Genomic DNA, 26,056 nt, shown 5'->3' on the forward strand with positions numbered 1-26,056 from the left:
TTTTATTCATACAGTAATTACTTTATTCATATAGTAATAACTCCACATTACATGATTACTTGCTAATAACACCATAACAAGCTATCAGTCCTAAGATAAAAATATCAGTAAAGAATGACATCATTTAGTATAGAACACACAGTGAAATGACATATGAAAGGATTAAGATAAAGAATGATTTAACGAGATTTGCTTCTGCTCACACTGCGGTCACTATCATCCGCATATCGCTCATCATTATCTTTACTTGCACTACGGCTGTGGCTTTTATGGGGACTTCTACTTGTGCTACGTTCTTGCTCAAACTCTCTATCATCAGTCTGTTTGTCATCCTATTAGTTAAAAAAAAAAAAAAAAAGTTCAGTAAACAGGCATGTACCAAAAAATAGCAAAGAGGAATCACAATCAGCAATGATTTATATCACTCAAGCGTTTTTTCTAAAAATAAGTCACTGATTTAAGACAAAAATATTTTTTATACAGTATAATTTATAAATACATTCTCATGGTTGTGATTTCTTTAAAAATTATATTACAGATTTATTCAAGGGAGATAATAAGATAAGGTAATGTAGGTAAATATTTTGATTATCAATAAAAAAAAATAAAAAGTAAATAGAAATAAAAAATCACATGAAACTTTTAAATTATACATTACCATTAGGTGTATGTAAAGTATTTAGCTGTTTAATAAATACATCTCATTTAAACTCATTTACTTTTAGGATTAGTTAAATTCAAGCGTATGTTAGAAAATTATTATATATGTAGTTTGTTTACATTAATAACCAAGACAGACTTTCTGTCAAGAGTAATTAAGAATTGTTTTTGTTTTGTTTCCTAATCTAAATACTAATTTATTCTTGTTTTAGTAGTTAAATGACAAATTTAGTGTTGGTCTTCAAAAATTCATTATAGCGTTGAGCTTGAATAAAAAGAACTGACTTCATTGATAAATTTGTAATAATTAAATTTTAAGTACAAAATATTAAGTACTTTAATATAATATTGTTTTCAATAAATAATAATTATTCACATATTTTATCAATGTTTTAATTAGTGAATATTAAGAAATCAGTTTTAATTCAATAAATAAAAAAATATGACCTTAATTATGGTATAGTAAATGAAATAGTTTGGTATAGCTGAAATATCCTTAAACAGCCCATGGATTGCACTTAGAGTGATAAATTTTTTAAAAGACAAAAACAAGAAATAAAATTTCCTGCATTTTCACTGTTATTTTAAGCGATTTTTAAATTTCCTACATTATCCAGGTTTTTCCTGTGGAGTGGCAGCACTCACAGATTCAATATATATGAACAATTTACTTTTAATTTATCTTTCCTGAGCAGCTTATAGATTAGTTTTTTTATTGCCAATGAGAGGAAAGAAATTAAATTTTTGAGGTAACTTTAAGCATTTTATGTATTTATAAAATTGTTATCAAAAATATTCAATAAATGCAACACTACTGGCATTAAAAACATATCAATTCATAAAAAGTTGTAAATAAATTAAAAAACTGATTAGTTAAAAAAAAAATTATTTCTTTTAATTAAAATTATTTATATTCTTAAAAATTAATTTTTTAAATCTTTAATGTCTTACGATTACAACACTTAATTATTTTCCTACTTCAACAGGTAAACCAATCTTATGGAATCATATGAAAAAATTACAAACGTTGAAGCTTTGAATGAAGTGGAAGTTGCCAAATATTTGACATGTTTAGCCAAAAGAATGTTTTGTAGCAAATTTGGTTACACTTTACCCAAAAAGTAATTTTATACTTCTAATAAAATAAAAATCTGTGTAAAAAATCACGATTTCCCATTCCTATGATGTAATGAAAACTATACTGTAAATTTTCTAAAAAATATCATTTATAAGAAACATACATACACACAATTTTAACACAGACTGAGGGAAAATTAGCAACTTACATAGTCATAATTATCAGAATTTTTTTCAGGAGATTTGCCTTTTCTTGCATAGCTAGGCGAGCGGCTGGCACTCTTACTCGGTGATCGACTTCGGGAGGCAGATTTACTCTGTGAATGCTGAGAACCCCTCTTGGGTTTTTCAGTTTTTCTACGACTTTCTTCAACAGATCTGCATAGGCACATATATACAGTATTAGAACTATAAATTTATAATTAAATTTTTGAGATTTAAGATAATTATTCAGAGAGATCTAAAGAGAATCAAACAGAAATTTAGATCTGTAAATTTCTATTAAATACTACTTATGTAAATTTTATGAATATGTTTCAACTACATGTAAAAAAACATATTTAAAAAATTAGTCAAAAAGAATAAATTATATTCTGTGATATAATTTATTTTGCAGTTTTTCATTCCAAAAATTGTTAAAGCATAATAGCAAATCAATTATATAAACTAAGTAAGACGATGATGTTTGATAACTTTGCAAGTTCTGTGTTTATTCTTATTAACCAAGCACATATTTCTAACTTATCTTATTTTAAAATTATGAAGCAGTATATGTTTCATTTGTAAACAATTTAATAGTATAAGCAATGCATTTCTTTATCATTATTTTCAAATAAGAATTTATGTAAAAACAGATAAATGATTTTTCAGAATCACAATTTATTACCTTGATCTTGAGCGAGAAGCAGATCGACTTGCTGATCTGGGCTTAGTTCTCTTCTCTCTACTTGTGCTTCGACTTTTTTGACGATAGTCTGATGAACTTCTCCTAGCACGATCACGGCTTCTTGAGCGACTCCCAGACACACTCCTTAAAATAAAAATGTGCAATCAAATAAAAAAGCATATTATTATTTTCATGCACTATTCTGGTAGCTTGCTAGGATGTAATGATAAAAGTCAGAGCTTGACACAAACTACTGAAATAAGACTCAAACCACTAGAAAATAATCCTCAAAAGTTCATAGGTATAGCAACTAATATCTGCAATTGAGCACTATAACATTAATAAAAAAATTTTCAATTTATTTTTTATGCAACCAAATTATATAATTTATGAGCAAAAAAAAAATGCAATAAATAAATCTGTTCTATTAGTTCAATATATTAGTTTCTTTATTTATATGCTTTCTTCAATTGATACAAAGTTAGCCATGGGATCACCCATTAAAAGATAAATAATATGTTTTGTTTTAGCTTAATGTTACACTGTTTTGATTTAGCTTAATGTTACATAGTAGAAATAGCTGAATTATTTATTAAAATTGCTTACTTAATATACAGAATTAATAAAATAAAATACAAATCAGAGCATGGTCCTAATGTTGTAGTTTGAAAATTTCATTAGTTATTGAACTTTTATTAGTTTAGATTCAATCCTAGCAAAGACCTCATTGGAATATTTAATATGTTATTTTTTAAAATAATAGTAAATATTGCAGCCAAAAATTAGATTTAAAAAAAATGAATAAACAAATAAAATAAAAAAATATTTTCTATTTACTCTTTAATTATCAAGAATTATGTTAAATATTATGCACTGAGATATTAATCAAAAAAATTTGATAGGAAAATAAAAACTTTCATTGCATATGATTTGAAATAGCAAAAAATCCTATCCAAAAGAAGAAATAAGTAGATAGCACATAAATTCACCCTCATAAAATTTCATGATTGATAAATTTAATATTTTTTCCTTTGCTTCATCAATAAATTTTCTTGAGTTCTAAAAATTCTAAAGCAACAAATCAGCCAGGAAAAATATACCTTAACTACTTTATTCAATTTGTGTAATGTTTCTTGCTTAACAAAACTTTTTGAAATTTCAATGTTGTTTATCAAAAGAGGGCAAGTCTGTCTTCAAATGCAATATTTTTGGCCCAAATCAAAAATACTGATATATATATATATAAACATACATATTATTAATTTTTTATACAATTAGACAATTAAAAGGGATTCCATTTTGTAAAATAAAGCTAGTTTATTTTTAAATAAATTAAGTAAGTTTTATTTTAGAGAAAGTGGGAGCAAAAAAGGCACATATGTTCGCACTTGTAGACAGGCAACTTGATTATGCTGGCTAGTGCTGTCGTGTAGAGTGAATAAGTATCAATTTAAAAAATTTTATTCATATTACAAATATATATAGACTGAAAGACAGATTTGAAATCAAATAACTGCACAATAGATAAGGTTAAAAAAATTATGAAATATCATAATTTTAATTTGAAAAACATTGGAGTTTTTAAAATATGTAATTAAATTTTTTTGAAGTTTATGTTATAAAAATGATTTTACATACAAATAAAGGTAAAGATTTGCCTCGACCCGCCCTATTACAGGGCACGTGAGGAATTACATACAAATAAACAAACTTAAATAAGTTCGAGTTTAAGTAACTAAATTTTGATTAACACGAAGGTATTACTAGTTCTATTTTAAAATGAAAAGGCAAAGGTGAAGTTACATTTTCGCGACAATTAAAAAACTAAATTGCAGGACTGTTAAATTATCTTTTAATAAATTTAGAAAGCGAAGAAAAAATAAAAGCTTTTCTAGTTTTTAAAAGATTAGGAAGTCTTCTTAAAAATTTGAAAAATAGTTTGTTATAAACAAAAGAAAAATAAAATTATGTTTTAGATTTACTTTGAAAACAAATAAACCAGCGTCTTTAAAACTACAGTCAACACTTTTTTTTTAAAAATAAACTCTTCATTAAAACCTTCTGTGTTAAGGTCTTGTTAAACCTAAATCATTTTTGAATCTCATTTCAACAAATCTAATGATTTATTACTATTCCTAAAACTTTTTCTACTAATGGTGCTCTTTTCTCACATATTTATAATTTTTTTTCAACAACTAAGTAATTCAAAATCTTTCATAAAAATATACTTCAGTGATGTCATATTAATTGAACAATATTTGATATTTACATACTTCATACAGAAAAAAAAAACACTAATCAAGAGAATCAGTCACCTTTGGCGCCTTGATCTTGATCTAGAACGACTCCTAGAACGATTTCTTGAAGAACGAGGATAGTATGATGAAGAGGATGCCTCTGGACAATCTCTGGCCCAATGGCCTGTTCTTCTACAGCGATAACATTCTTCACTATTCTAAAAATAATTGCAACACAATATTAAAAATGGATATTAATTGCTCTAAAGGGGCCTGTTATTTTGAAACAGACCATTTTAAATTAGAGCTCAGAGGAAAAACATAAAATAATTGATTTGCTAACAGATTTGCAAAAAGTACATTGAATCTTGTGTAAAAACTAGCAGGGGTGCAGAATATGATGATTGCGAGGTTTGGGAGAAATTCAGACAGCTAAGGGTAAATTTTATCTTTTTTTTTTAAAAAAAAATCCTACAAAATGTTATTATAAAAAACGTATCGCTTTACAGAAATTTCTGTAGGAAATCTTACAAGAAAAAAGAATGAGGATTACCTTGATGGACAAAAGTGAAAGAATATTCTCTGTTATGTTACAAGAGAAAAGAATATTTTCTGCTGTGTTAAAAGAGAAAAGTACTTTCTGTTATGTTAAAAAAAAAAAAGACTTTTCTGTTATGTTAAATATAAAACTAACTGTATGTCAATTAGTTCAAATTCCTTAAGTTTCCACATGGGACCCCATAAATTTAGTTTTATAAATTATTACTATTAATATAAATTTTTAATTCAATCATTTTAAATATGCTGTCAAATCAAATGAATTTTTTTCTTTGTTTAAGAATATTTTGAAAAATATAAATATATATAATTTTCGGGGAAATTTCAAACCAAAAAACTGCATTATGAGAAAACATTTAGCTTTGAAAATTTTGCACCCCCGAAAACAAGTACTGTCACTGCTTATGAGTAGTTACAGTCCTTGTGTTAAAGTAACTTTACAAGTTTTTTGAGTAGTTTCTAATGAGATGAATAAGCTCATCAATCTTCTGGAATGAGAGAAAAAAGTAAATAGGTTTCTTTGCATATTTTCTGTCTCTTTAAAAAACTAAATTTATAAAGAAAAGATTTCAACATTAATATTGCTAAATTCCCAGTGTCGTAGATGTCAAAATACATGTGGTAGTAAAAGTGACTGATGAGTAATAATGATATTTTTATTACTCATTAAAAAATGCTTAATATTTGAAAATAAATGGAGAAAAAAAACTGAAATCACCTGTCGAGATCCTGATGAACGGCCATAGCTTTCTCTCTGAAAAGGAAGGAATAAAAAATTCCAATAAATAAAGTAACATTAGAAAAAGATTACAGCTGATATTTAGATGAATATTAAAGCAAATATAAATTAAACATAAATTTTGAATACAAAGACATACCTGATATCTGTTGTACGGAGCCTGAAAGAGTATATAAAAATTACAAGGTAGGAAAAAAATCTGAATTTTTAAAAATCAAAGTAAAAACGAAATGTTTTATGTATCTAACATAGTCTTATTTCAATAAATGATGTTAATAAGACAATGTAAATGGTGGTTTGAAATTATAGGGCTAATTTTTTATTCTATTTTTTTCAGTTTTTAAGGATTAAGTAAATTTGTAATTGTAATTTGTTATATCTGACATAAAAATTTTACTTTAAGCTCAGATGATGATACGTTTGGAGTCACCTTGGTCAGAAAAGGTGTAAGCTTTATTCCTTTTATTTTATTACTCTATTTAAAAGTAACTATAATTTTTGAGCTGAGCTTGATAAAGATACTACAGAAACATAGGCAATAAAGCTGAACATGAATAAAGCACAATAAATGGTACAAAAACAGATAGACTGTAGTCTAGTTTTGGTTTGATCACAAGAACTGAAGTGATAAAGAAAGACTCAGTGTCACGCTGTGTTAAGACACCAAGGAAAGTATGCGTTTGTAGAAACAAAACTAAAGTATGTCCATCTTTGAGCTTTATAGAATTGTAATTAATTGAGATTTGTAGTTATTAAGTACATAATATACTCTAATTTTATTTAAAAACAAAGATAATAATTTTTTTTTTATCTATCTTCAATTAAAATAATTAAGAAAAATCAAGATTGATCTTTGTAAATTATGAGCATGTATTTTGGTTTTAACATACTATGTATGAGAATATTTCATATCTTAATAAAAAATTACTTTAAACATATTTGTTAATGCAAAATCCAGTAAGTTAAATCGATACATCGAACCTTTTCAGTTATAATATATGCGTAAAAAACTATACAATCGAAAAAGTATGTTTCTCTATACAATAATGTTAGATATACAACAAATAAGTACAAACTGTACTTTTTATGAATAAAAATTCTTAAATAATTACTCTTATCAACTTAAGTTTGGTCTAGATACATGAAAGACTGCATGCACTTTAACTGCCTTTGAAGAAATGTATCAGTTTTTTTTCTTCTTGCTTTTAGCCCCTCCCACCTAGTAAATTCAATGTGACAGTTAAAGCTCACTTTGGATAAAAAGGCCAACATTAGATATTGACCTAAAACCACAAATTTCAAACAATTTCCAGCTTACTGCTTATTATTTCTGCATTTAACCACTCTGAAATGAGCCTCAAGTTTAGGGCTACACACAAATATATAATAGGTAATCAAATATATAATAAATCTGTTAATTGATTTTGTTATAATTGCGAGTTCTTTTCTAACAAATTTCCCAGTGAAACTTTTGGTAGAGATAGTTAATGACCTGTAAACTTGCATAAAATTATTGTTTCACACGATTTAATTTTTCTTCTGCAGAACAACACCACACATATCTTGCTTTTTTTTTTTGTTTAGGTATGTCTCCATAGCATATAGTTACAGAAATATACATCTTAGTGTTGATGGTCAAAAACTATGTAAGAAAGCTTTGCGCTTCTTCAAAGAAAATTACACAATCTTTGAACTTAGAGCCAAAAATCAAACACAAGTAAATATACACTTTTAATTAGTACAGAAGTAGTACAACCCTAAACAAAGTGCCAGGCACAAAATATTCTAGAAATACAAGACCATCACTTCTGATCCCATTAATTTTTTTAAAATAAATAAATTAAAAAAAATGTATCTAACAGAATTAAATTTAAAAAAAAAAAAAACTTTAGTTAGAGCATTTCCACAATATCAAGCGTGCCTGATTTTAAGAAAACTTGACTTAATTAAATTGTGGCGAAAGCCACAATTTAATTGGAAAATAAAATTCCTAAGCGTTATTAACTTTTTATAAAATTAGTGAATAAAAAGTTCAAAGAAAAAATAAAATTTATAAACTTATTGTTTCATTAAAATATTTACAGATATTTTTAATTTATTCCTTTTAAAATTAAGAATATTCTGGATGAAACAATATAACATTATTGATAATCAACCAATATTTCACAACCTTTTTTATCTAATAAATTTAGGGGATCATTATAGCTGTTCTTCATCAAAGCGAATAGACCATGTGCTATATTTGTCTATAAATTACAAAATAATAATTTTCAATTAAAGCTTTTTTTTATTTTTATCTTGTTTGAAAATGCAAAAATGTTTAATAAATATTCTATAAGATATTTTATGTAAAAGAGAATGAAGAAAAAATTATTACAGTGTTATGATGGATTTGAGGTTTTGATGGGCATTGAAATAACACTAAATATATAAAATTAGAAGTAAAACTAGTTACTTTAGTTATTAATAAGTATTAATAGCTATAAATAGTCGTTCTAAAGAGAATGCTATACACTACATGAATCTATATTTAACATAAAGATTTAGAAATATAATTTTAAAAAGGATATGGTTTGACAAAAATATGAAGAATTATTAACAGTGTGACATTAATTTATTTATACGATATTAGTAGCTAATGCAGGACACAGGGACACAGTAAGCACTCTTTAGTACATTCCTACAATGTAACAACACTTTTATAATAACTGACACAAAAGGTACTATAATTAAACATATCAACACACATATTTTGAACAAAGCAACTGAACAATAATTACTAAAATGGCAATTTTAGCAGAAAAAAATATTAATGTAGAAAATAATAGAATTATTAATTTTTTAATACTTACTCTATAATTAGAATTCCTTTGATATCCAGATCCTCCGCCACCACCACCCTATAAAAGTAGTTTAGAATTGCTAGTTTATTTTTAAAAAATTATTAAAAACATTGAGCCTCAACTCAACCATAAACAAAAAAAAAGGTTACAAACATCTAATTATCATAGCTAGAGCAAAATAAATTAACTTCAATGAATTAAAATTTCTCCTACTCAATTAAAATTTAAGAAAATAGTTTTCAACTATATAATATAGTTGAAAACTATTTTCTATGAAACTATTAGGAAGGCATAATAAAGGGCAGTTCTATGAAAAATAATAAAGGGCAGTTCTATGAATCCTGCTTGAACTAACATCTTACAACCTAATATAAGTTATTTGTCATCTAATCTGCAACAACAGAAATCACACTGAAGTTACTTCACGCGTATAACTGAGACATGGCACAATGTATTTATTTTCAATGTAAATAAAGAGTTTTGAGTTGATAGTATTTAGTATTATTATTTTCCCAATAATCACGGAGTCAAAATTATTTGACGGCACGTCTATGACCTCATTAAACAATTTTTTAGAAAAAATGGCACGTTGGTGTATAAACGTTTGCCACCTCTGGTTTAGATAATATAATCATTAATGCCAACTTGTAAATGCCTTTTGTTCTTTTTAGGTAATAAGAGCAGCCATATTTTAAATTCACAATTCTATAAAACAATTAAAATTCATTCAATTTTACTACTTGCATAAATATAAATATTTTACTACTTGCATTTTGCCCAGCCCTTTTTAATTCCTAGCGAGAACTCTGGATGTTCATTTGTTATTTATCCGCTTATTGTGAACTTTAATGTCAAATCAAAGACCCTTTAGTTTAAAAAAAAAAACTAGCTTACTTGTAAATCATCAAAGCTTAAGCTTTAGTTTAGCAATTTATGCTAAAAAGGCTATCTAAACATAGAGAATGAACATATGCGACATAGTATGCTTTTTGAATATCACAAGGGTAGTTAGGCAACATTTTAAATCATTGAATGACTTTCGTTTACATAACAGAGCCAAGGATAGACAATTTTTCCCCAAGCAGCAATTAGGTGTTATTAGTTGTATTTGACGGTACAGACAGTCAGGTGGAAAAGTATTGGAATTCCAATTTTTACAGTGAAGATCCTAAAATATGGGTAAGTGAACACATTGAGAATGAAAAGACAAACAGATAAGCTCCAGCCAATTCATAGGGAGTTTCTATGCATAAACACTTAACCTTATATTTTCTCTCGTAGCATTTAAATTAGAGAAGTAAAAAATAGTGATTCGACTAAATACTCAAGGGCCAAATAGCAATTTAAAATATATATATATACACATACATATATTTTTTATATAGAAGTTTAGTCATTATTGAAAAATAATCAAAACTAAGCTGTATTATTAGTATGGGGTAAAGGGAAAAAAAAAAGATTAATAGAAATGTTTAAGATAATACAGAATTCTCCCTAGGAATAAAAAAGGGCAGGGTGTTTCCCTCTGAAAAGAACACTTTGAATTCTGAAAGAACTTAACACTGTAAAAATTTATTAAAGAAGTGTAATAATATGTACTAATAACTGAATTTTAGCCTCAACAATTTTTAAATTACACTCTTATACTATTTTATGAGCATATTTCAAAAAGTAATTCTGTCTCATTATCAAAATAAGAAAAATGTTAATAGTTTATAAAAATAATGAATGGCATGCTAAAAAACATTCTAGTTGCATAAATTTTCTTTAAAAAAGAGTAAACAAAAAAAAAAGTTAAATGATAAACAACTTTAAAGCTTCAATCTAATAATTTAAAGTGAAAATTATAAGAAAATAAGCATTGAAAGTTTTATTTTTTTAAAATTTTTTTTTTAAAAAAAAAGGTACTTATTTAAAAAATAATTTTAAAATCAATTAAAAAATTTATTAATATCCCACCCTGAAAAAAGAGATACTAAAAAGATTTGTAATAGTAATCAGAAATAAACCTATTAACACAGATAATTTTAAATGGGTGTAAATATTATTTTAACAGTGAATAAATTTTTTTCAAAATGGAATATGAATAAAAAGGCTGTGTTTTTAAGGGATGGCGGCTTACTTATATAAAAAAGGGTGCATTTATTAGGATCAAAGAGCAGGCAGGGCAGGCCACCTTTCTAAAAACGCTTAGGGAGAACACTGATAATAAAGATAATTAAATATTAGGATAGTTTAAATTTTTAAGGAAAAAAAACTTAGTTATTAAAAAAAAAAAGTTGTAAATAAAGGGAAAAAAAATCCTCTTAATTCTTAAAAGAAAACTTTAAGGCAAAAAATAATATTTTCTAGAAAAAAACTTATCCATAAAACATTTACGAAAACTTGCATTTGAGGCCAATTTGAAAACATTTTTCTTCTTCCTTTGAACGATAAAAAAAGGAAAAATCTTTTGAGATAGATTTACTTTATGCAAATTTTTCCAGATTTTCTAAAGAAAAATTCAAATTTTCTTGAATTTTCCAAGATGGTAGACACCTAGTCTTATTTTAACTTTCTTGTGTTTCCGTACTTTTAGAAAAAAGTTACCATAAAAGAATAACATTCATTAGAAACGCTTTTTAAAAAATGCTGCCATAATAAAAACAATGAAAAACATGTTAATAAATTCAAAAGAAAAGAAAAAGTTATTAGTTTTTAAATATAACTGTGACGTCCAGAATCGCAGTTTTCTATATCACTACAGGCTCCGTAGTCAAATTTTTCAACAAAAAGAAGTGCCTTTTAAGCACTAAAAAAAAAAATTTTTTTTTCAGGTGAAATTTTTTTTCATATGCGCACTAATAAAAATTTTTTCTTACTCCTATTGTTGAAAGTTCTTCATAAATACATTAACAAAATAATTTCCGAAGACTTTATGTGATCATGATAAAATAACTAGTTTCTGACAAAGAAATCGTTTCCTGATTATATTAGTCACCATAAAAACAATTCTATTTTTAAATTAATAATTACTTTAATTATGTAAAAAAATTCATTCAAAATTATAATTAAATATTATTTTAGAAGGCTATTGACTGTCTAAGTTATTTACAAAAGCATATTCAATAAAACATTAATTTCTAATATTATCGATCATATAAAATTTATAAAGATATGTAAAGAATTAAGCAAACTAAGAAAACTCCAAAAAATTCACATTAGAAATGCAAATGACCTTTAAAAATATGTTTATTATTCGTTACTTGGTTCAGTATTTCTTTAATGAAATGATTTTTAAAAATCTTTTTGAAATGTAAATACAATGAGTATTGAAACTAAAAATTTTTGTTAGAATTAAATTATTACATCGACTCTACATTCATTATATTTAACAAATCTGAGGTAATTGAATTTTTTTCTCAATTGCTTATAAATAAAATCATAAAAGATGAATTGAAGTTTTTTGGAATGATACTAAACATGAGATTTTTTTGCTGCATTTAAAATATTAAAAGCCCCTCACTTCATACTTTTTTAAAATCGTGCCTCTAAATATTATCTCATAAAACAACTTAAGAGTACTGAAAATTTTAAAAGTAATACAATAGTTAAAAAAAAGTAATGAAGTACAATAAAAGTTTACCCTCAGGTTAAAATATTACACTTAAAATTCTCCATTAATTCTTACATTTAATGATTAAAAGGGAGATGGAAATTTTCAGGTGATGAAGTTTTGGGATTCTTGACTGTTCTAGGGACCCACATGAAAATACATAATTAGTGAATGATCCCCAAGTTAAGTTCAGAGATTATGGTACTGATCTATAAGTAGAATACCATAAGAAGGCCATTAGCTTGCCACTGACGAAGACGATGACGCATCACCAAAGATGAAATTAACAAGAGAAATAAATAAATGTATCGCTACAAGGGGAAAAAAAATCTGATAATGATTAGTTGGTCCTCATAATCAGCGAAAATTAGAATTTTTCTTTGTTTAATTTCAGAAGGCAGAAAATGAAGTCCGAAATTGAAAATCTCTTGCAAAATGCAGCAGAATTGCACAGGAGAGGCCAAAAATCATTCCCACTGAATCCAGCTGCATTATTTTATATAGCCGCAAGTATTTCATCCAACATGTAAAATTACAGACGCTTTCACACGTTACAGTAGATTAGGATTGAAATAGAACAATGACTTTTTGCATAATTTGAGGCAAATATCAACATGGTAAATAAAAATTATCTCATTTTGGAAAAGGGAAAATTAAGCACTTTTTAAAAACACCCAATGAAAAAAGTGCATTTAAAGGCTTTTAAAAAACAAAAATAAACAGCTTCATTAACATGCTTCGCTTTAGTTACAACAGAAAAACAAACAAAATGGAAACAAAAAAAATCTCACATTTTAAAATATAAAGTGTTGAAAAAAAGTTGAAATCGACTTGCCTTAATAGAATTAAAAAAAGAAAAAAAAATCAGTATTACAAAACACACGGTTCAGTATAAAATAATCTAGTTTCAACTCTTCAAATTTCACTTTCGCAAGCATATTTCAGAACATGAATTAACAAGTTTCAGAATTTCACAAATATGTGCAAAAACTATTTCTAATAATGTATCGTAAAGAGAAAAAAAATTCAGATTCTCCTTTATTATTAAACCAATCAAAACTCCCCCTCCAAAAAAAAAAAACTTGGTTGATAAATAATCTTCCAAATAATAAGGTTGCTGAATATTCGGCAAAATGGCCGAATACCAAATAGTGGCCAAATAATCGTTACATTACTAATTTAAATTGGATATAACATTCATCACGAGCCATTAAGATTTTTCAGGTGCATTACCCTTAGCCTACATTTATCAATATAAGGATACTCAAAAATGAAATGCTTAATTAATGTATATTTACACTAAACTAATGAAACAAATCCTTACCCCTGAACGGTATGAAGGCCCACGAGCCCATTCCACAACTATGCTCTGACCTCTGATTTCTCGGCCATTTTCATACTTAATAGCATCCTAAAAAATTGGGGAAAAGTATAAAAAAGTGATTAGAATAAAAATAACAGCGTAAAAAAAAAGTTAAATACTGAGACTACTTAATAACTGGACAACTGAGCCTTAAATAATTTTTTTCTAAGATAAAAACTACAATAAAACATTTTTACAATTTGAATGCTTAAAGTTTGAAGGGTAATACACATGAATAACTTCTAAACAAATCATATAACTTTACATAAATACGAACTTACTCCCAAGACAGATCATTGTGTGAATTCATAACAAAAAAGTATATCAAAACATTTTTTTTTTGAAAAGAAAAAAATTTATACAATATAAATCCATGATTAAATTTATTAAATGGACATTTATTCAAAAGTTGGACATGTTTCAGAGCCTTTAAAAGGTGGATTTGTTTCAATATGCTTTATTTTTAATTTAGTATAGTGCATAAACCTTTGCATGTATATTTGATAAAGTAAATAATGCCACGGAGGACATTTGAAGAATATTGCTGACAACACACATGGGCTGAAGTTTTGCTCTAGAATATAAGCCTCTAAGATGTTATAAATATAAAAAAATTAAATGATTCAATTCAGCACTTTAATAATTTTTGTAAAAAGCAATTTAGGCTTGAAACAAATTATTATTTTAATTTGACAAATGTCTAACGCTAATTTTTCATTTTAAGCAAATGCTTACAGTATGGCATAAAAACTAATATAATGAAAATATTGTTGCTTTGCAGGACCTTTCAAAATAGGAGACTTATTTCCCAGCATAAGCAAGTTCAAACATAACACTTAACTAAATACTCTATCTATAAAATGAAAAAGAAGGCAGTTTGAAACACATATGACTCTAAAAACCATTCAGTTAAGAGCAGTGGTTTCCAACTAGCCCGTGGAGCCTTTTTTTGGGTGAAAATTTATATGGATTTCAAACACTTTTACAACAGCACATTCCACTTCTGAAGCTGCTAACATTAAACTTTCTTCTGAAGAATTAAGAGAACTTAAGTACACAAACATTCCCTATTATCTTGGTGGTTATAGCTATTGATGAAATGTTCCTGTTATAACAAACAGCTGCATTCAGTTGCATGTCGAACTGTAGGATTAGAACAAACGCTCTCAGCACAGTGCACAGTAAAATAAAAAATTGTTTGGATGTTACTAAGGCAGCAAAACTTGTGACAATATTCAAAACTTTAAATAAATAATTTCTTTTTAGGTTTTTCAAAATGTATTTAAAAAAATTAAAAATATGTATAAAAAATATTTATTATTATTATTTTTAATTACGTCCATCATTTGCTCTCTCGAGCATGAGAAGTCTTGCAGTCCAATATAACAAAGAAATATGTCCAGCGTCGGAGAGCGTCTTGAAACGGCCTCCTGGAGGGCAGAGCAGTTCCATAGATGCCCGCCATTCATATGGGCCCTATTTGTACATAGAGTGCAGTTAGGAGAGTCAGAAAGACCAACATGGTGCAAGTGCACCTGTAAGTAATCGTGCCCCGTCAACAATCGGAAAGATGAAACACTGATAGCTCTAGGGAGATTGTATAAAAATTTTTTTTTTAAAAAAGTGGGCAATTTTGAATCTCCCCCTCATGTTTATGTTTTTTTCCTCATTTCTGTTTCAAATATATTTTAATATACATTATTAAATCTGATTTAAAACATTTACCACACATTTAGACGTAAAAATCAACTTTTCAAACCCTCAAAATTTGACGAAAATCAGAGGATCTACTTAAATAATGTTGGACATTCATTGATCGTGAAATATAGATGCATTATAAATAATATATAGAATATAAATACCTAGACATGAATAACCCTGTATCGATTTACCCCTTTCAACTGTAAATATACTAAAATTTGAGAAATTCGCATTTTTTCTCATCTTATTTTTATTTGGTTTTTCAGAAACAATAATTTAAATTACGTTCAGGAAAAAAAAGTTTCAATAATTCATTCAAGGACATTTCAAAAAATATAATACAATCAAAACATACCATGAAGTTACAAATTTAAATTCCTGGGTCCCATAAAAAATAGACCCCATTCTCATCCAATGAAATTGAAATTCTACACTTTTAAAAGGATTTTACAATATTATTTGAGGACAAATGCATCATCATCAGAAAGAATAACCTGAGATATTTTTAACTTGAGAAAATTTTGTAGTTTCATAGAATTTAATGCAAATCAAAAATAAAGGATCAACTTATAAAACGATATATACAGTAACTACCACCATTACTAATTAATGATAATGTGTTTTTAAAAAGAATTAAAATATGTCAAGTTTGAAACTATCTTAAAACAAATAAACAATTTTTCTTTTGCTTACAAAATTGCATAAAGTGCAAATATGCAATTGTGAAACTGTATCTGTGTTTTATACTAATTCACTAAAGCATGATCTCATTATTTTAAGGATCCTATCAGTGCACATATATAGATAAAAGACCAATGATTTAAGATCTCTGTAAAAGATTGGAAAAGAGAAGAAATTTTGCTCATTGTTTTAAAGATTAATATAATTTTAAAAATCAAACTTTTAACTTTCTCATTGATCAATACATTTTAATCTTTAACACACTAATATATTTTTCTTGATATCCCTAAAATAAATCTGTGAATTTAAGGAAATATGAGGTAACTGATATTTTCAAGTAAGTGAAAAACTTTACCATTACTATTGATGCTCTGTTAAACAGACAAATAATACACACAGCCCATAACAACTGTACAAGGCAACAAAAGTTAAAGTGAGTTCTTCCAAGATATAAAATACGTTTAATTTTTAAAAAAAAGTAGTTTGGACAAGATGCAAGCTTCTTTTAAAAATAACAAATTTAAAATTAAACTTCTTTCAAATAATTTGAAAACCAAGTTTGCAAAAAATATTTTACACAAGGGTTTTAACTATTGGTGAACAATAAAAACTATTGATTTTGTTAAATATATCCAATTAAGAAAACAAAAACATATACTACTAAGTAGCGAATAGACATAAAAAATTAAAAGGCAATTACACAATTATAAATTGATAAATATGCTAATGTTAAAACCCAATGTTTCTTTGATGAATAGAAACTTCTGTTACTACTTTGCTGATTCGAAAAAATAATAATAATAAGTAACTCAAATTAGCCACAAAGTTAAACCTTGCTGCTTTAAAATGTAAAAACAAAATGTAATACCTATTCTGGCTTCAGTTGAAGATGCTTAGGCATATAGTTGACTAAGGGAATAATACGGAAAGGACTACAAGGCATTGGCAAAGGCAATACTTTTGGTCTTGCCGGAACAGAGATAAGGCATTTGGATTTAGAATGCACACAAGACCTTTGGTAACCTGAAGAGCATTAGGAATGGGAGGCTAGAATTTTTGGATCCGTATCGGAAGGACCATTTTTTATGATCGGCAAGATGTTCTTTAATGGCTTATAGGCTCTTTTCTATGGAAACATTGTTGTGGCACAAGGAACAGGCATGTTCATAGAAGTGGAAGCAGTTAGGAACTGGATTCTGTCCAAGAGGATTCTCAGAACAGTTAAAATGAATAATTATGAAACAGGATAAAAAAAAAAATTATATTTTGTGAAATTAAGTTATTCAGTTTATTATTTTTCTACAACATATTAAACATTGATTAAAATTTATTAGAAATGTAAGAAACTAATCTCAACAGAAAAATACAAAATAACATTACATAACTATTGTTATAACAATTTACAAGAAATAGCAATTCAAATTATTTTTCTTAATATTAATTATATTTAGCTAACAATCGCTTAGAACTAAGAACACATTTTGAGAAAATTTTCATAAGCAATAAAAAATAATAAAATAAAAAATTTCCCAATCAAAATTTTAATTTTGTCATTACAAGTTTACTGTTTAGTAGTATAAACCGATTGACGAATAAATAAATTTTATTTTGAAAACACATATGCATCAAATATAGAATTATTTTACATAAACTAAAAAGGGATGGGTTGCCATTGAAGTTAGAATTTTGTTTTTCAATATTTTCATTCAAATTAAAGGTTGGCCAGTCTTTCTGCAAAAATGTACTTTTGTCAAGATAACGATAAACCTAGCTAAAAAAGTTAGCTGAAACAGATTAAAAATTGATGCACAATTCTTTAACAGATCTAAATTCAGACATAAGAACATATTTAAATTCTCACTTATCGAAAAATAAATTTTCAATGTTTTTTGCCCTGTTAATTGAATTTAAAAATATTTAAACTAAAAAAAAGTGTACAATAATCATAAAATTAAAGTTTTTTTTTGTTGTTAATGCAATGTTGAAATAACAAACTCTAAATTGCAATAATGAAAATGAAATTTTAGTTAGATTTGTAAATAATTTTTGAAGTAATAAATTATTGCAAATTTATTATATGTACAGATAAAAATGCAAAACATTTGCATATTAAGCTTTTAATATTTTAAGCTACTTTATTGCATTTTTTAAATTACTGCATTAGGTTGAATCTCTTAAAATTCAGTACTTACTGAAATTTAAAAAATAAAATATAATTTATTCAGTTTTGGCTGAATTAGTTTTAAAGAGCAAATTAACAAATTACCGTTGCAATAATTCTATTTAACTGCGAGAAAAAAAAACATTTTTGTGATAAATATCTGTTTTTGCTATTTTGTCTAGTAAAAAGCATGCATGCCAATCTTAAGTAAATTTGGTAGAATATTAACACAATTTATACAAAAAGTACATTTTTGAATATTCAATAATACTTATTCTTAAAATACTAACAAAATTCTGAATTCAATAAAGAATAAAGCATGTATTTTTCAATATTAAAAATTAAAGTGTTAATAAAAATCAAAAAGCTTTACCAAATATTAAATTAGGCAATCTCTAAATTTAAAATTAAAAATAGACAAAATTAATTCACACATTTTATCCTTAAAAGCTAAAATGAGTTTAAATTTTATGTATTTATCAAAGACATAATTACATTGCATTGTAAATTTCATTAACAAGAAGAAAAAAAAATCAAATTTGTTTGAAATGCTCTTACTTCGGCATCTCGTCTATCATCATAATCAACAAAAGCATAAGCCATTCCAGTTCCTTGAAACAAAATAAAAAAAATTTTAAGTATATTTTGTGCTAAAATAATTACAAAAACATACATATGATGAAAAATATGCTTTTATATTTTGATTATAGTTCGCCCTTTGGCAGAATTTTTTCAGGCCTTCTGCGACTAAACTTTCTAGCACTCATATCCTACTGTTTCAATAATATTGCAACTATGAACTATGTACCGATTTAAATTAACAAAAAATGCTGTGTTCACAAAAACAAAACAAAAAACATAGAATTATCTTCATTTAATGTGTAATATTTTTTTATTCTAATATTATGGGCGATAATATTGCGTTTTGTTGGGGAGAAAACCGCACTTATTCTTTCCAATATCGCATTCTGAAAATCATCACATTAAAAAAAATAATTAAAAATCATGAAATCCTAGCTGTAATTACCGAAAAACAAATTGACGACGTCACTCGAATTGGACTCTTCAAAAGGGGTTACTCAAGTTAGCGGTTCGTTTCAAGATTTGATTGTTGTAATAAATAGTATCGGATTTTATAAACTATATGGAAGTCAAAAGCAATAATTGCCAAAAAAATAGATAGTAGCGGTGTCTTAAAAAGTAAATACTCAAATGAAAGATTCGAATTTCCCATATCGTCTGAAATATATTGGGATAATTAAAAACCACGTGAAAATCAATAATTGCCGAAAATATAATCGAACCACTCTACGGATTTACGATACTATCGGCGTAAATTTAATGCCACAATAAGTTATTATTTAAATGCGCATTTCGATTAAGAAATGAAAACTAAAATTTTTTCTTCCCAAAAGAAATATCTTCCTGCAAGAACTCTGTAACGTTCTGCGACAATGTTGCCGTGATTCTGCCACAAGGATAGTTCGGCTATACAACTAAATTCAAAAACTGAAAACTCAAAATAAAAATAGTAAAATCTATAAATCAACATCATAATAAATTATAAATATTCAAGTTCTAAACAATAAGCCCTAAAATTATGAATAATCGCCAAATCCTGGCGACTTCTGGGCTATGACCAGAAAAAATAAATAAATAAAAAAAATCCCAAAAAAAGGACCATTCTGAATTGTATAATTCATGGCCATTTTAGAAAATTTAAAATAAATAAATAAATAAAATTCTACATTTAAAATCCATTTGGTGCCTTGGAGATTATAATTGGCACGACTGGTCAAAATATGGAAACATTCCAGAAAACTTTGTTGACATCGCCAATCGAGAAGATGTCAACTTTTTTTATCAGGGTGTGTAGCCAAATCCTCAACAAAAATAAGCACCTTTTAAACACTCAAAAATATTTTTAAGCGCTATATACATTAACAAAATGCAAAATAATTTTCAAAGAATTTACATGACCATGATAAAATAACTAGTTTCTGACAATAAACTTTTTGTTTTGTTGATTATATTAGCCACCATAAAAAGATTGAGAGATTTTTTGGTTTGATTACAGGGGGAGGGGGGGGGGGATGAAGTTTGAAATTGAGAATATCACGCACAATGCAGCAGAGTTGCACATGAGAGTAAGAATCGCACTGAAGCAAACTCAGTAGACGTACATGCAGACCCATAAGTATTTTGTCAAACATGTAAAATGATTGGCGCTTTCATAATGCATTATGTTGGAATGAATTGTGAAAAAATTAATAGAACAATGTGAAAACCACGCTTTTGCATAATATGTGGCGATAATCGACATGGTAAAGAAAAGAAAAAAAACTCAATTTTGAAAAGGGAAAATTAAGCACTTTTTAAAAACATCCAATAAAAAAGCACCTTTAAAAAACGAAATCGAGAATAAGCACATTTAAGCACTTTTTAAAACCGCTATGCACCATATTTTAGTGAGATTGAAAATTAGACCTTAAATCATTACATATGAATATATTACACATGAATAAAACATTAAATCAAATATTTCTTGTAATAATAAAGAAATATTTTAAAACTTACTTCCAGCACCTCTTCGACCAGTAGATCCATACATTCCTAAATAGAGTTAAATGAATATTAATTCTTTGTCCAATAGGGAAAAAAAATCTTAAAACATTAATCAGTAAATAATTAAGAGTTGCCAATATCTCAAAATGAAAATTAAACCCTCTAAAAATAAACACTTCACCCCTCCCCCCCTTTTTTTTTTACTTTTCTTTCATTTGTGTGGCTTTTCTTAACATTTACAGAAAACATTTTAAAATACAGTGGCATAGCAGGTTCATACAGAGATCAGCAGAAGAAATCCAAGGACTCCAAAATTTAAAAACTTTGTGTAAAAGATAACTAGACAGTATTTTTTTTTAAATTAAAAAGCAGTTATTATAAAGTACTTGCAAAAATGTATATTTTGCATAAGATATTTTCTCTAGCCTTTTTGAAATAAATTTTGACTTTGTTAAACTTCATCAAAGAAAAATAAATAAAGTTATCACTTTCACACATAAATACATTTTCCAGTTTCAAATATTTTACTAAATCTTGTTACATAGTACAGATATTAGATTAACATAAAAACCTACCAATCTTATATTTTTAAATTTGAATATATAAGAAAATCTATGGCATTTTATACAAAAGAAAAATCACAGTAAATCATTAAGTTAGCTTGTAACATGTACAATTTAAATTATTTGCTGTTATTTTTTTCTTCTAACTCTTGCAATTCATTATTATTTTTTCTTTTCTTTTTAAAGTTCTTCTTAAACTATTAGATTTTGACAGCTAAGTCATATCATTTCGATTCCCTGCTTGGACAGCAAATTCATCAGCAGACTTAGTAAGTTCATCTATGCAATGCAATAATCTAAGGAGTTTCTAAGGACTAAATTGGAAATATAAGTAGTTCCAAGTACTCCTTGGAGACTGTTTTTTATTTCCAAGGAGTATAAGGAGTCTGTACGAACCCTGAGGTTGTATAAGAAACACAGACTATGGCAAAATATTCCATAGGGCACAGAGTGTAAAAAATAAGAAACCTATTGAATCTGTAAGAATCAAAACAAATTTCTGGTAGTTTACCAATCAAAATACTATTCATGAGGAGAAGTGTAAATATGGTTAATTATCACAGAAATAAAGGTTAAATTTCTCATCGGTCAAGATTCTTAAAAAACATCAATTTAGAACTTATTGCTATAATTTTTTTTACTTCATTCTAAATATTTAGCGTCAGTAATTCATTACTTTTTCATTCTTTTTTACACTAATATTTAACTTTAAAAGGGTTTATTTATTCATATTACATAACAAAAGTAACTAGAGAAGAAGAAAAAAAAAATTACATCAATTTACAATGGCTTTGTTTTGATCTTAGATATTTATAAGTGTGCAAAATTTTGTATATTAAATGAGCATCTGGTTGCTGATCACATTTTAGTGCAGTTAAGAAAATCAAATGCACAATAATACAGTTAACTCTTAATTATTTCATAAATTAATAAATTTTCAAGTGATTTTAAAACTATTTCTGAAACAAATATTTTCTACTTAAAAAAATGCACCTTTAAAAGTTTATTTTCGCATAATTTTGGATTAAATTATAGAAAAAAGATTTCATGTTATTTATCAATTAATCATTTCTTGTTACTCTTTTTCAAAAGAAAACACAGAGATTGTCTTTTAACATACCTTTACTTTTTTTATAAACTACAAATTTTCCTCTTATTTTGATAATGAGAGTATTACTTCATAATATTACTAATTTTCATAAGTTTTTATGGTGTTAAGTGTGCAAAACTGTGCACTTTTTTATTCCTCCGCAGAACTCAGCACACAAACCTGTATGATTCATTGCATTAGAGGTATAATTGGTATTGAGTTATTTCTGTTACCTTTCAATTTTTATAGTAATGTCACATTGTCATCTAATAAATATGATTTATTTTTCCCATTTTATAAATAGTTATTGAAATAAGATAGATTTACTCTTGTCACTAATAAGCAAAAATATATCTAAGCAGGGTCGGGGTTTTAGATGTCCTAAACTGGTTTTGGACAGGACATGTGGGTTTTACTGTCTTAAACTGGGTAAAACTGTCCTAAACTGTCCAAAACCTTGAACTTTGGTAAAAGGTAAAAATTCTATAGATGTAACCATTGTACACATGATAATTACATGTATCAATAAATATTTGATATTTTTTATACAATTTACTATAACTTATTAAAAGAAAATAATATAATATAATAGGAAAAGGTTTATAATTTTTGAAGCTCCACAATTCATTGAACAACAAAAGTGAATACCTAATCCTTTAAATATAAATATGCTTTTAATACTGATAAATAATATTTATGCATAAGGATAAATATGGCAATTTTAAAAAATAATAATTTTTCTTAAAAAAAAAATACTAAATTTGTTCAAAAATTAACCTTTTATTTTCACAATATTTTTTTAAAAAAATGTTTTAATTTCTGCATTACAGGATGATAAAAAAGACATCTATTTAAAAAAAATAGTTTTTAAATATAAATATATTAGATAATTAGATTAGATTAGACTAAGAGATTTAGATAAGCAAAACTGCAAAAAAATTATGTCCTTTTAACTAAAGCCATGTCTATGGATTACGTGAAACTTTATTTATTCTAGCACTTGGCAAAACACATTTTTGACAGCAAAATTATCAACCCTGTTTTTACAGCCATTTTAAATCGATAATTGTTTACACATCTACCGATATAAATGTCAAAATGCTGACATAAATGACAAAACATGTCATTTTCAAAATTAGCCAATAATAGTAGAATGTTTCAAATATGTGCAACTGTTAATTAATTTAAATATTCTTTTTTATTTCACCACAATCCACCATGACTATAGCTTGCTAAAAATTGTTATTTGAAACATTTCCGATCTTAGCTTTCAATTTTGGAATTATTATTATATGTTTAGATCATTTGCTCCATCATCTAACTAAATCTAAACGCTTCTGAAGCGACCACTTTGTGTTCCACAGTAAAATGGTTGCACATAGAGGTTGGTCGTTCTTAGAGGTTTACTCTCACTACTCAATATCATTTTCTTAGTGCGGAAATGCCACTTGTATCGGTTTCATGAAAACCGGATCTGAAAATTTAGCATCTATAAAAATGACCCCTATTGAAATAATTATGTGCTAAAACAAATTTATCAATTATGAATGATAGAAATACTTTAAATAAATAAGCAAATATGCTTCTTGCTCAAGTTTGCATTTAACTTCGTACCATGACAATTTACTTTAAAAAATAAGAGGTTTGTTTGCTAGAATTGCTTAGTTTTTTCTGAAATAAATTTTTCTTCTAACTTATCTTTTCCACTTTAAATTGATATTATAGTTTTTAGTGCTCACTAAGCATAACATGAAGCGGTTAATCCTTATCAGAGATCGTTATAAGAGCTTGCTAAATAAGAGCCACTCACAAATATTTTCAATCTACTTATTTGTTTTAATATCTTTTTTGTGTTTCCTTATTTGACTTTTTCTGCATTTGGTACGGAGGTTTGCCCAGTCGGTGGAAAAGATTTTGATGGTCTCTCTTAAAGGTTTTCTTCAATACATAGCTTATGTAAAAAATTATGCGCCTTCCAAAAATTGTCGTAAATAGAGGAGGTCACAACGAGATGGTCGTTCTTCGAGGTATAACTGTACTTATATTGTGCTTCCAATTTCAGATTTATCCTAAATGTTTATTGCTTAGAAATTTAGTGTTATGAATCAAATGTATCTCAATTTATCTTAACAGTCAGGTTTAATATGAAAATCCAAAAGTAAAGTAACAAATGGACCTGTTACATGGCAGTTTTTGGAGCTGCTCCAAATTTATTTATTTCTAAATTCAAACTTTTGAGAAGCTTTTGTTGTTAATCCTTTAATAGTTTTATGGTTGTTGAATGTTTCATAATTGAATTTCCTACTGGTTTAATTCACATTTTAAGAGATGTAATTTATTTAATAATTTCTTTTATCATTTTATGTCAAATATTTCTTTCATAAAATCAAACTGGAATAAAAAGTTAAAATCCTAAAGAATTATAAAATAAGATACATAATTTTAACAAATTTAGGAATCATTTCTATTGGATATGGTTTAATTATTCTACGTTAAATGCATCCATCATAATCTAATTTCTAAATGTATGTTTTATATAAATTTTTATATTGATGATTAAGTCAGTGCTGAATAAGAAAATGGTAACCTTAAATTTTTTTAACAAATTAAAATGACAGATTTTTTTAACGCTTTGCCAATGAAAAGAAAAATAATCATCCTTAATTTGCAATAGTCTTAAAACAACTTAACACCTAGGGTATTATTATAACGGTCACAAAAGATATTATATAACAAAAGGGGTGATATTGTTTGAGGTTAATACCTATTTTCAAACGAGATGCGCAACAATTATTCTATAAATAAGCTTAACTTATTATCGTAAAATTAATTATATATAAGCATCACTACAAATGCGAATATTCATATATGCTTCTAGAATAATACTATATCAAATGTTAATAGTAACATTATTAGATGTAAAAGGTATTAATTATACAGCAATAACAACGTGTTATCAATGGAAATGAAATAAAATTTATCAAAATGAAATAAAATTAAGAAAAAAGAATAAATAAATCGATCAACTAGACCTTTACCGTATTTTACATCACATCTTAATAATCGACCATATTTTTCAAACACTTGTTCTACGTCGCGTTCACGAATATCAATAGGAAGCCTTCCTATAAATAATTGGGCTCGACTTGACATATTGTGGAATGTTAGTTTAATTTTTACAATGAGTTTGCATTTAAAATTTTATAAGTTGTGACTTTTTGTCCTACATAATTCGAGTGTTGCGATCGCGAATAAGCGATCGAATACCACAGAAAACAAATACTACATTTAATTCGTTTTAACTGTAACTGTCAAGGCAACCGTTTCAATCCAAAAT

At 26.5% G+C, this 26,056-nt stretch overlaps 1 protein-coding gene across 4 annotated transcripts; it reads right to left on the bottom strand.

Annotated features, from left to right (window-relative positions):
• Positions 1 to 26,037, bottom strand: LOC107440483 (probable splicing factor, arginine/serine-rich 6). 4 transcript variants are annotated; one of them, XM_016053409.3, is made up of 11 exons: positions 25,752 to 26,037; positions 21,079 to 21,114; positions 19,060 to 19,112; positions 13,920 to 14,006; positions 9,010 to 9,057; positions 6,297 to 6,317; positions 6,137 to 6,172; positions 4,939 to 5,078; positions 2,624 to 2,767; positions 1,947 to 2,115; positions 1 to 332 (listed from the first exon to the last, which is right to left on the bottom strand). In XM_016053409.3, the coding sequence occupies exons 1-11, from the start codon at positions 25,870 to 25,872 to the stop codon at positions 180 to 182; spliced, it is 1,008 nt and encodes a 335-aa protein (XP_015908895.1). In that variant the 5' UTR covers positions 25,873 to 26,037; the 3' UTR covers positions 1 to 179. The 4 variants fall into 4 exon arrangements, with proteins under 4 accessions (XP_015908895.1, XP_015908896.1, XP_015908898.1 ...); XM_016053410.3 differs by having other exon boundaries at positions 25,758 to 26,032; XM_016053412.3 differs by lacking the exon at positions 6,297 to 6,317.
• Positions 26,038 to 26,056: the final 19 nt, after the last annotated feature.

This window comes from Parasteatoda tepidariorum, chromosome 2, assembly GCF_043381705.1.
Source record: "Parasteatoda tepidariorum isolate YZ-2023 chromosome 2, CAS_Ptep_4.0, whole genome shotgun sequence".
Lineage (NCBI taxonomy): Eukaryota > Metazoa > Arthropoda > Arachnida > Araneae > Theridiidae > Parasteatoda > Parasteatoda tepidariorum.

What these genes read in the sequence shown, in the direction of transcription:
- LOC107440483 (XM_016053409.3), bottom strand. Translation starts at nt 25,872, where the DNA reads ATGTCAAGTCGAGCCCAATTATTTATAGGAAGGCTTCCTATTGATATT. An exon ending in CTCCGTACAACAGATATCAG is followed by an intron (nt 6,173 to 6,296) that starts GTATGTCTTTGT and finishes CTTCCTTTTCAG; the next exon opens with AGAGAAAGCTATGGCCGTTC. An exon ending in GCTTCTCGCTCAAGATCAAG is followed by an intron (nt 2,116 to 2,623) that starts GTAATAAATTGT and finishes GTGCCTATGCAG; the next exon opens with ATCTGTTGAAGAAAGTCGTA.